This window comes from Loxodonta africana, chromosome 7 (assembly GCF_030014295.1).
Source record: "Loxodonta africana isolate mLoxAfr1 chromosome 7, mLoxAfr1.hap2, whole genome shotgun sequence".
Taxonomy (NCBI): Eukaryota; Metazoa; Chordata; class Mammalia; order Proboscidea; family Elephantidae; genus Loxodonta; species Loxodonta africana.
The window spans coordinates 91,546,624-91,558,882 of NC_087348.1; the positions used below are offsets into that span (position 1 = coordinate 91,546,624).

Below are 12,259 nucleotides of genomic sequence, written 5' to 3' on the forward strand. Positions count from 1 at the left end.
CCTTCCTAGCCACCTCACATCCTTCAGAAGATCCTCATGCCTTCACTCCCACTCCAATCCTACCACACCTTGTCACTACCCCTTTGCTGTTAAGTCCAATCCGACACATTGGGACCTTATTTTTTCAGCTTGTCACTACCCACTCTTTTCTCCCTCTCTGTTGCACAACTCTCCCAACTCCGGCTGGTAGGCCTCACTTGCTTCTTTCATTCAACTAACATTCATTGAGTAATACTTTGCGCTAGTCCTTGGGGATCCAATAATGTATAAAACGTTCTTGCCCACTGACTTAGTCCCCTCTCCAACTTATGTTTCCTGTGGCCCCCTGAAGACCTTCAAAGTCTTTACCCCCTACACACACACACACACGTTTAACTTTGTTATTAAAAACACTCCTGGAATTTTTCCTTCCCCTCTCCTAGAGATGTCCTACTTGTACCTTTTTAGCCCTCACCAGCCCACTCGTTCCCGTTTTTTGCGTCGCACCCCATTTCCTTTTCATTCTTTGGAGGGCCAACTGTTCTCTCTTTTAACCTTCTGACTCCTTGGTTATTCTTCCTTCTTCGTCCCATCTTTCTTTTAAACCCTGCTCCTTGCCCAAACCCCGCCCGGTTACGCTTTTTTCAGCCTTTGGTTGCTCGGGTTACCTCTCTTTTTGCGGCCACGGCCACCCCCAGGTCCCTGGCCTTTTCGTTGTTTCATGCCGAACCCGAGCTCTTTTTCACCAACTTAGCTCCGGACCCAGCACCGACGTCTTACCCTCCCGCCATCCCTTCTCCTGGCGCCAGCGTTCCCCGGCAACCGGCGCCGCTGGGCAGCCTGGGAGGAAGGAAAAAGCGACTCTCTCCTTAACAGTTTCTGGGAAGCCGTCAGAATGGAAGGCGCCAAGACTCCTTCCCGCCAGTAGACTACAACACCCAGGATGCTTTGCTATGCTACCTCTGCGGGGTCGGAAGCGGTCACCTCCCGCTGCGCAAGCGCGAAGGGCTAGGCCCTTAGACGACTCCATTGCCCAGGGTGCATTGCCTTTCAGAGGGCTCGTCATTCCGGCGAGAGCTGTCGAGTTCTCCACTTGGGGTTTCAGCGGTCCGCAGACTCCGTTACCCAGCTTCCTTTGTGGGAGTGCTGTGGCGCACTTCCGGTGGAGGTGCTGAGAGAGGGGGTGGAGTCTGAGGAGCCGGTGGGCGGTAGGCGGTGCTGCCGGTGGCTGAGGGCTGTCTAAAGGCGACAGGGCATCGCTAGGGAGCCATCTGTGACCGGTTGGCCCACACTTAACGTGGGACGAAGCTTCGGCTGCTGTTTGAGTACGTGCGGCCTCGCTTTCATGTCGGCCCTCGAGAAGAGCATGCACCTTGGCCGCCTGCCCTCTCGCCCTCCCCTACCCGGCAGCGGGGGCAGTCAGAGCGGAGCCAAGATGCGAATGGGGTACGTGACCCATACCCCTTCTCCCTAGAGGCCAGGCCCCGGCCATTGGAGAATGGCGTTTCTGGGCGTTTAGAGCAGCACGGGAGGAGAGGCTAAGGATAGAAGAACGCTGGCAGCGGCCTGGGAGAGGTTTGGTTGGAGTAGAAGGCAGATCTGGGAGACTAGAGGAGTCGCCAGGTCAATGGAAATTGGAGGACACCATCAGAGACTGGCTTGAAGGAAAAATTAGAGGAATAGCGATGTTCAAGGGAAAGGGAATGAGGCAAAGATTAGGGAAACTGAGAGGATAATTTAAGGGATGTGGGAGGCACCTCCAGAGGAAGGAATGAAAGAGGTTTGAGGAAAGGGATAGAGCCGTGACAAAGGTGGGAGGTAAATGTGCCAGGCAGTGCTGGAGGAAATACGGAATGACTGAGAGAAAAGTTGAGGGGAATTGGGGGAACGGCTTGGGAGTAGTAAGAAGACTGTGAGAACTAGATCTTAGAAAAGCTGAGGGGCATAGGGAACACCTGAGGTAGGGTTGGGGAAGAAAAAAGGAGAGCTTAGGAGCAGAAGGTTCTAGACAGAGTTCCCAGAGGCATAAGAGACAGATCCAGGGAGTGAGGGGTGACTAATAGATTAGGTCTCTTAAGGGTGAACTGAGAAAGCTTGGTAAATAGGCCTAAGGAAAGATGGAGAATATAGCCAGGAAGATTGTTAAGGGTAATAGGAACGTTTTTTGAGAAGCTGGGAAGGAGTGACGAAGGAGAGGTCTGAGGAGTTTAGAGAGTGACGGTGGGCCCTAGGGATTGAGAAATGATTAAGAATAGGGTTTAGTGAATGGAAATGATGCAGAGGCGAGGTCTGGGAAGCTTTAAGAAAAAGATCTGGACAGTTGATTTTTGCCGGACAAGTAGATTTGAGGGAAGCAACGTACTGGCCTTACAATTCTCAGAGAAGTCATGAAGCATTGGGAGTAGCTGCTTAAAATAAGAAAGTGTTGGGGGAAAACAGTTTGATTGGGAGAGATGGAGCCGTGTGGAAGGGATAGGCTTTGGAATTTTAGGTCACTGAATGGCTTGTGCCAGGTTTGGGGATACTTAGGCAACAGAAAGAAGTCATAAAAGTTGAAGATGGGAGAGGCAATTGCTGGAAAGTAAAGGGAATTGAATAATCAGTTGGGATTGAGGGGTGTTTGTAGTGTCAGAATTCTGGGGACTAGTGACTGTAGAAAAGGGGTAGGAAGGATATGTAGGTATGAAGTAGTGAAGAATGTGTGTTTGGGACTCCAGAGGTGGGTTGGTTGATATTCTGGAAACGAGGACTCCTGAGGAGAAACTGTAGGTTCTGAAGAAGTAATAATTTACAAAAACTGATCAAAAATGAAATAAGCAAGAGATGCAGTACTGTGAAATTAGGTCCTAGGAATGAAGGGAAAGGAGAATCCTATAAATTGAAACAGTGGGGCAGAGAGATGGTGAGAATGGTTGGAGAAACCAGGGAAGGAAACGAAGATGTACAGTAGAAGAAATGAGGAAACTTTGACAGAAGGAGAGAGATTGGTGTATGCACAATAGAAAGACGTGGTAGAAGGCTACATGAAAGATAAAATGAGGATTGCTTTGGCTTTGGAAGAATGGAAGGTAGGACTAACATGAATAAAGAGAATCTGGAAACTGATCCATAGCAGATTATTTGGGAGAATTAATCTGGGGTATAAAATTAATGTAACATTTAGTTGTTGCCTTTTTCAAACTAAAATTTCCTCTTTCAGTATACCAGCACACTCTCTCTATAAATATAAAAAATATATTTTTAAAAATAACTAAACTATATATACTTTGATGTTGTTAGGTACTGTTGAGTCGGTTCTGACTCACAGTGACTCTATAGGACAGGGTAGAACTGCCCCATAGGCTTTAATAAGGAGCTGCTGGTGGATTTGAACTGCCAACCTTTTGGTTAATAGCCAAGCTCTTAAGCACCATGCCACTAGGGCTCTGTACTTTCAGTAAGTGTAATTAGAGCTCAGCTCCTCACCTTGTCAAAACCAGTTCTCTGAAGAGGAAGGGGTGGGGGGGAATAACCACGAGAAAACAAAGGAGAAATCTGCTGATTAGAAGATTGTATAGTTGTTAGTAACTTAACTTTTTCAGTAACTTGTCCTTTTTAAATAGATGCTTTGGGCTTCGTGATTTAGGTTGGCTGCTTATCTTGAAAAAATAAAGTTATTTAGGAAGATGCGTTTTTATCATAGTATTGGGAAGAGAAGAGCATGATTTTACTATATTGGTGAATTTTGTGTGATCCTCAAGTGGCTTATTTTCCTATATTTTTGTTTTCTGCTTCCTTTTTGGTACCTTGGCAAGGCCTCACCTAAGTCTGATGGTAGTGACAGAATGGACTGTCTTATCTAGACTCATAAAGCTAGACAAGAGCTTAGAAGTGATCTCATTTCACTACTTCATTTTATAGTTGAGGAAACTGAGACTCAGAGAATTCTGTATTCTGTGAGGCAAGCTAGGGCAGGGGATATTTTCTCTTGATAAACGAAAAAATTGAGGCTCAGGTGTTCCTGCTCTTAGGCAGCCTAGGAACTTAGCGGTAGGGCCACTAAGGACTAGGGTCACTTGACTCTGAGACCCATTGTTTTTTGGATTCATAGTTGTTATCCTGGAAATACTAATTTGAGTTGTATAGCTTACTCCTTTGCAGATACTCTAGGATTCAGTCTTTCATTTTCCCCAATCAGTGCTGATTTATGAAGTGTTACTTCCACCAATTTCAAAGCATTCCTCTTTATTTCTCCTTCTACTCACTTTCTTTTTTCTTATCCTTCCCCTTCTACTTCCTCATCTATCTCTTACTCTCAAGTGAGCGTATTCCCTTGATCATCTCTCTTGTTTGACTTACTTGTTCAACCATTTTTCATGGTCTGTTGCTTTCAGTTTCATTGAAATTTTATCTAGGTGTGTTTCAGTGTTCAAGGTGATTTTGAGTTCATGATTTTTCTTGGGCTTTTGTAATTTACATAGCCAAGTCCGATTTAGTAATTCCAAAGTATTGCTGGATAATTCAATAACAAGTTATTTTTGTTGTTGTTTTGGATACATACTGTGTGTTAGGCATTGTACATTGTGGTAGTAACTTTATGTACATTATTTAATCTGCCCACAATCCTGCAAGTTAGATATTTTCCTGCATTTACGGGTAAGGAAATTTAGACTAAGAGTTTAAAGGTCACTCAACTCATATGTAGCAGAGCCAGGATTCAGTCTAGGTTTAGTCTCTAGAATCCGTTTCCTTTTCAGTACACCACTTTCTCTTGAAATGAGAAAATGAAATCCTGGTTTCATTGTTCTTAATAGACACCAGTAGAAGTTGCCAAAGAATGATATTTGGACTTTTTGGGGGGTTTTACTTGCTTTGCACCCCTGGGGCACTTGAGAGGAGTATGTTTGAAAATTACTGCTGTACATTTCATTACCATGAGAAAAACTAGAGAATATTAAAACCATTCATTATTCAACACTTTTTTTTTTTAACCAGTAGTGTGCATAGTCCTTTTTTTTTATTGAGTTTATGCATAGTCCCCAAGGTAAGGCGGGGCTCCGTTCCTATGACTGCATAGAAAATCGGTTCTGACGGAAGTCGAATACCTCTTTTTTTTTTTTTTAAGATTTTATTATTAGTGCCTTTTATTATCAGTATCTTTATAAATCTGATCTTGGAACACCTGTGAGTGAACATCTGAGATTGATAATATCAGCAAATTATGTGTTACAACACTGTACATAGTACATATTACTAATGATAAGATGTACAAAAAAAAAACCACATGGGGGTAAGTGCCCTTTGTCATAACTCTAATACGTTGTAAGCCGGGGACGACCTGTACCACTTTTCTTTAGTACTTTGTCTTATACTTCTGTAGTTCCTTAACTGACATGTATATATTACTGCCCTTTTGTATCCTATGAGATAAGCCAGGGCTTGCTTTTGTGTTAGCTGCCATGGAGTCTGTTCTTGACTCATGGCAATCCCAGAGTAGAACTTCTCTGTGGGATTTTCTTGATTGTAATCTTTATGGAAACTGATCACCAGGCCCTTCTTCCACAGAGGCACTGGGTGGGTTTGAACCGTCAACCTTTAGATTAGCAGCGAATTACAAACACCTTGCGCCACCCAGGCTCCTAAACTAGGGCAGGAGTTAATATATTCTTTTAGTAAATGCAAAAACTGAGACTCAAATATTCATTGACTTGCCTGAGATCACAAAATCATTAGGTAGCAGAAGCAAAATACAAACCCAACATTTCATATTTTTTGTCTGTTGATGTCGTTGCTATGCCTAGAAGTGAAGAGATATGGAAGCAGGAGATTGGTGTTTGGAATGATATCGATCTGAGTTTGAAGCCCAGCTTGAGTATTTACTTTGGTCAAGTCATTTAACCTCTTACAGTCTGATTTTCATCTCTAAAATGAGGATGCTTCTGCTTAGCTTACAGTGCTCTGAGAACGAGATGATATACAGAAAGCAGTATGCTTCCTGATACATAAGCTCTTGATGAATGATAACTGGTAGAATTCTTTTGGTTATATGCTGTGAGAAAGGTTTATTCTTCGTGAGGTACATGCTCTTCTTTCAATTTCTTCTAATGTCAGCATCCCCACCCCTCCAGCTATGTATTTATTCATATCTGATTAGGTTGTCTTCCACTTAAATTCTTTAAATTATTATGGCTATCAGGGCTCTTAGGAAGGCTTTAATGAGCTTTTCACACAGATGGGAAAATAAAGTACAAAGTGAAGTTATTTGCTAAAGGTCACAGATTGAGTTATTGAAAGAATCAAATCCTACTTTTTTTGATTTGTTACCTTTTAGTAAACAATTTTTTAATTAAGTTATAATTCGCAACTATAAAATTTACCCTTTTAAAGTGTATGGTTTAGTGTGTTTCAGTATATAGGTAGTCCCCAACTTACAATGGGGTTCCCTTCCAAGGACTCCATCATTAAGTCGATTCTGACTTAAGTCAAAAACCTATTTATTATTATTATTATTATCTTTTATTATCAGTGTCTTTATAAATCTGATCTTTATTTGTCTTTGAACATCTGCAAATGATCATCTGAGAATGATAACATCAGCAAATTACATGCTGTGACATTGTATGTAGTACATGTTACTAACAATGTATAAAAAAAAAGTAGTAAGCGTGATTTGTCATAGCTAGAATCCTTCATAAGTCAGAGACTATCAGTATTCACAAGGTTGTGCAACTAGCACCACTGTCTAATTCCAGAACATATTCATCGTCACAAAAAAGAACCCTCTTACCCTTTAGCACTCATTCCCATTCATCTCTTCCCACAGTGCCTGGCACCACTAATCTACTCTCTGCCTCTATGGAGTTGCCCCTTTTGGCCATTTTATAAAAAGAATCCTACCATCTGTGGCCTTTTGTGTCTGGCTTCTTTCACTTAGCATAATATTTTTAAGGTTTATCCGCATTGTAGTACTTGTATCAGTAGTTCATTCTTTTTTTTATGGCTGAATAATATTCCATTGTACGTTATACCACATTTTTTTATCGATTCATTCATCAGTTGATGAGCTTTTGGGTTTTTTCCACCTTTTGCCAATTGTGAATGGTGCTGCTATGAACATTTGTTTACAAGTTTTTGTTTGAATACCTATTTTCAATTCTTTTGGTTATATGACTCAAGCTCTGTGCCACAGTAGTTAAGAGCTCAGCTGCTAACCAAAAAGGTTGGCAGTTTGAATCCACCAGCCACTCCTTGGAGACCCTGTGGGGCAATTCTACTCTGTCCTATAGGGTCGCTGTGAGTCGGAATCGACTCGATGACAATGGGTTGGTTATGTACCTAGGAGTGGAATTGCTAGATTATATTTAACATTTAGAGGAACTGCCAAACTGTTTTCCATAATGGCTGCACCATTTTACATTCCCACCAGCAGAGGTTCCAATTTCTCTACATCCTAGCTAAAACTGTTACTACCTTATCTCTCTTTCTGAGTATATCCATTCTGGTGGGTATGAAGTGATGTCATATGGTTTTTGATTTTCATTTCCCAGATGGCTGTTGATGTTAAGTGACTTTTCATGTGCTTATTGGCCATTTCTAAATCTTTGTAGGAATGTCTGTTTAGATTCTTTGCCCACTTTTAAATTGGTTTATTTGTCTTTTCATTATTCATTTTTAGACTTACTCGTATATTCTAGATATAAGTTCTTATCTGAGAAATGATTTGCAAATATTTTCTCCCATTCTGTGGGTTGTCTTTTCACTTGTTGACAGTGTCCTTGGATGTACAAAATTTTTATTTTGATGAAGTCCAACTTACCTATTTTTCTTTTCTTGCATGTGCTTTTGGTGTCATATCTAAGAAGGCTTTTCCTAACCCACAGCTACAAACATTTGCACCTATGTTTTCTTCTAAGAGTTCTATAGTTTTACTGCTTACATTTAGGTCTTTGATCCATTTTTAGTTAATTTTTGTGTTTGGTGTGAGATAGGGGTCTAACTTCATTCTTTTGTCTGTGGATACCCAGTTTTTCCAACAGCATTTGGAAAAAGACTCTTCTTTCCCCCATTGAATTGTTTTGGTGCCCTTGTTAAACTCAACTGATGGTAAATGTGAGAATTTATTTCTCAACTCTCAATTCTATTCAGTTGATCTATATGTCTATCCTTATGCCAGTACCACACTTTCTTGATTACTGTGACTTTGTAGTAGGATTTAAATTGGGAAATGTGAATCCTCCAACTTCTCCTTTTTCAAGATTGTTTTGACTACCAGGGTCTTTTGCATTTCCATATGAATTTTATTTAGGTTGAGCTCTTCCATATCTGGAAAAAAAGGCAGTTGGAATTTTGGTAGAGATTACATTGAATCTGTGGAGCAGTTTGGGGAGTATTGTCATTTTAACAGTATTCAATCTTCCAACCCACGGACATGGGATATCTGTTTATTTAGGCCTTCTTTAATTTTTTTCAACCATGTTGTGCAGCTTGCAGTATACAAGTCTTATACTTCCTTTTATCTTTTTTGATGGTATCATCAGTAGGATTGTTTTAATTTTATTTTCAAGTTGTTCATTGCTAGTGTATAGAAATAAACAATGGATTTTTTATATTGATCATCTGTCCTGCAACCTAGCTGGACTCTTTTTTTCATTCTAATAGTTTTTTCTTGTGTGGATCCTTTAGAGTTTTCTATTTGTAAGGTCATGTCCTCTGCAAATAGAGATAGATTTCCTTTTTAACCTGAATGCCTTTTATTCTTTTCTCTTGCCTAATTGCCCTGGCTAGAACCTCTAGTACAATGTTGAATAGAAGTCGTGAGATCCAACATCCTTGTTGTATTGCTGGTCTTAGGGAGAAAGCATTTACTATTTCACCATTAAGTGTAATTCTTACTATGAGATTTTCATAGATGCCCTTTGTCAGTTTGAGAAAGCTCTTTTCTATTCCCAGTTTACTATGTGTTTTATTTTTCTTTCTGTTGTTTGTTTTTAATTATGAAAGGGTGTTGGATTTTGTCAAATGCTTTGTCTTCATCTATTATGATGATCATGCGGTTTTTGTCCTTTATTTTTTATCAGTGTAGTGTATTACATTGATTGGTTTTCATATGTCGAACCAACCTTGCATTCCTGGGCATAAGTCCTTCGTAGTCATGGTGTGTAATCCTTTATATATGCTGGTGGATTTGGTTTGCTAGTATTTTGTTGAGGATTTTTGTATCTATATTTATAAGAGAGGGCGGCCTATGGTTTTCTTTCATATCTTTTGCTGGTTTTGATGTCAAAGCAATACTGGCCACATAGAATGAGTTATGATGTGTTCTAATCACAGTGTTTTTGTTCCTGTCACTTGGGATAACCAATTCCTTTAGAATAGGGAGTGCTATTAGGATTGAACTTTATAATTTTCAGAAACTGTTCTTCTCAAGAGATGGTGAGGCAAACAGAATAATCTTTCATGCACATACTGAGGCACCTTGGAAGAAAGACCTGGTGAGCACCTTCCAAAAAATCAACCATTGAAAACCCTATGGAGCATGGTTCTACTCTGACCCACGGGGTTGCCATGAGTCAGAATCAACTCTCTGGCAACTGGTTCCAGTTTTATCCTTTTTCTATTAAGAAAATATAGTTCAGAGTTGTTGTGATAATACTTGTAAAGTGCCTAGCCCAAAGACCTGTGTGACTTGTTTCATTTAATCCTTCGTATCCTTCTAATTGGAAGTACCCTGGTGGTGTAGTGGTTAAGTGCTATGGCTACTAACCAAAGGGTTGGCAGTTTGAATCTGCCAGGTGCTCCTTGGAAACTCTATGGGGCAGTTCTACTCTGTCCTATAGCGTTGCTATGAGTCAGAATCAACTCGACGACACTGGGTTTGGTTTGGTATCCCCCTAATTAATTAGCTTTTCCTTAAACTTAAAAACCATGGTTCAACCAAAAGACAAATAACCCAATTAAAAAATGGGCAAAGGATATGAACAGGCACTTCACCAAAGAAGACATTCAGGCAGCTAACGGATACATGAGGAAATGCTCTTGATCATTAGCCACTAGAGAAATGCAAATCAAAACTACAATGAGATTTCATCTCACTCCAGCAAGGCTGGCATTAATCCAAAAAACACAAAATAATAAATGTTGGAGAGGTTGTGGAGAGACTGGAACACTTATGCACTGCTGGTGGGAATGTAAAATGGTATAACAACTTTGGAATATCGGTTTGGTACTTCCTTAAAAAGCTAGAAATAGAACTACCATATGATCCAGCAATCCCACTCCTTGGAATATATCCTAGAGAAATAAGACCCTTTACATGAACAGACATATGCATACCCTACGTTCATTGCAGTACTGTTTACAATAGCAGAAAGATGGAAGCAACCAAGGTGCCCATCAATGGATGAATGGATAAATAAATTAGGGTATATTCACACAATGGAATACTACATGTCGATAAAGAACAATGCTGAATCAATGAAACATTTCATAACATGGAGGAATCTGGAAGGCATTATGCTGAGTGAAATTAGTTAGTTGCAAAAGGACAAATGTTATATAAGACTACTATTTTAAGAACTCAAGAAATAGTTTAAACAGAGAAGAAAATATTCTTTGATGGCTATGTGGGTGGGGGTAGGGGTATTCACTAATTAGATAGTAGACAAGAACTATTTTAGGTGAAGGGAAAGACAACACAATACAGGAGAGGTCAGCACAACTGGACTAAACCAGAAGCAAAGAAGTCTCCTGAATAAATGGAACCCTTTGAAGGCCAGCGCAGCAGGGGCTGGGGTTTGGGGACCATGATTTCAGGGGACATCTAGGTCAATTGGCATAATAAAATCTACTGAGAAAACATTCTGCATCCCACTTTGGAGATTGGCATCTGGATTCTTAAGCACTGGCAAGGGGCCATCTAAGATGCATCAATTGGTCTCAACCCACCTGGAGCAAAGGCGAATGAAGAACACCAAAGGCACAAGGTAACTATGAACCCAAGAGACAGAAAGGGACACATGAATCAGAGACTACATCATCCTGAGACCAGAAGAACTAGATGGTACCCGGCTGTAACCCATGATTGCCCTAACAGGGAACACAACAGAGAATCCCTGATGGAGCTGAAGAGCAGTGGGATGCAGACCTCAAATTCTCATAAAAAGACCAGACTTAATGGTCTTACTGAGACTAGAAGGACTCCGGAGGTCATGGTCCCCAGACCTTCTGTTAGCCCAAGGCTGGAACTATTCCCAAAGCCAACTCTTCAGACAGGGATTGGACTGGACTATAAGATAGAAAATGATACTGACAAGGAGTGAGCTTCTTGGATCAAGTAGACACGTGAGATTATGTGGGCAGCTCCTGTCTGGAGGGGAGATGAGAAGGCAGAGGGGGACAGAAGCTGGCTGAGAGGACACGGGGAGTACAAAGTTGAGAGAAGGAGTGTGCTGTCTCATTAGGGCTAGAGCAACTAGGAGTACATAGCAAGGTGTATAGAAATTTTCATTTGAGAGACTGACTTGATTTGTAAACTTTCACTTAAACCATGTTTGAAAAAAAAAAAACCATGGTTCCTGATCTATAAAAACCACTTTTTGTTCAGTTTTCTCTGCTAATCCCTGCGCTACAACATTATTATTAGCTGAATTCATTGCAAAAGGCCTGTGGTTTAGGCTTAGGGAGGGGAGCGATACCCAAAGAACCTTCTAATACTTCATAATACATCAATCAACAACCTACTTTACAAACCTATAATAGAAAATATAGATCCATCTTTAATTTGAAGAATCTCTATACTAACATTTTTTTCACTGAATATTGGGAAATGTAATCTTTTATTGGTAATTAAATAGCAGATTTGTGCCTTTGCCTCTTCTCTGTCCAGGTCAATACTTAATAAAAATAGTACTTTAAAATTTTATAGCATTTGATGTAATAAAACCTTCACACCAAACATCATCTTCTTGAATCCTTTCCTGGCCGAATTCAATCCTCATATGTGTCCCAAGTAAGATTAGATATTTCATCTATGAGTGCTCATGGCACGCTAGGCTTATTTCTGTCAGAATCGTAGTGTAAAGTGACTGTTTACTTACCTATTTTCCCCCAGGCATGAGCTACTTGAGGACAAGGACCAAGTTTTATTCATCAGTGGGAACTTCTGGCCTACTGATTTCCCTAGTGCCCAGGAAGTGTTTTAGGGCCTGGCATAGAGGGCATACTCAAGTGTCTCTCTAATTGGATTGGAATTAAATTAGTTGCTTATGTAAGCAAATTGTGACTAGAAAAGAGGCTCTAAAAT

General features: G+C 40.5%; 2 protein-coding genes across 4 annotated transcripts in view; one reads left to right on the forward strand and one right to left on the reverse strand.

Annotated features, from left to right (window-relative positions):
• C2CD3 (C2 domain containing 3 centriole elongation regulator) overlaps positions 1-1,075 on the reverse strand; it is a 168,538-nt gene extending 167,463 nt beyond the window's left edge. Inside the window, exon 1 of one of the 2 annotated variants that reach the window (XR_010322490.1) lies at positions 648-1,074. Coding sequence is in view for 1 of the 2 variants with exons in the window: in XM_010599587.3 (XP_010597889.1) it covers positions 648-702 (55 nt within the window). In the remaining variant the exon portion in view is untranslated. Of the gene's footprint in view, positions 1-647 lie in introns of both variants that reach the window. The other variant, XM_010599587.3, reaches the window with a different exon arrangement.
• PPME1 (protein phosphatase methylesterase 1) overlaps positions 1,069-12,259 on the forward strand; it is a 68,928-nt gene continuing 57,737 nt past the window's right edge. The window contains exon 1 of one of the 2 annotated variants that reach the window (XM_010599586.2): positions 1,069-1,425. In XM_010599586.2, the coding sequence (XP_010597888.1) occupies positions 1,325-1,425 (101 nt within the window). In that variant the 5' untranslated portion in view covers positions 1,069-1,324. The remainder of the gene's footprint in view (positions 1,426-12,259) is intronic. The other variant, XM_064288685.1, reaches the window with a different exon arrangement.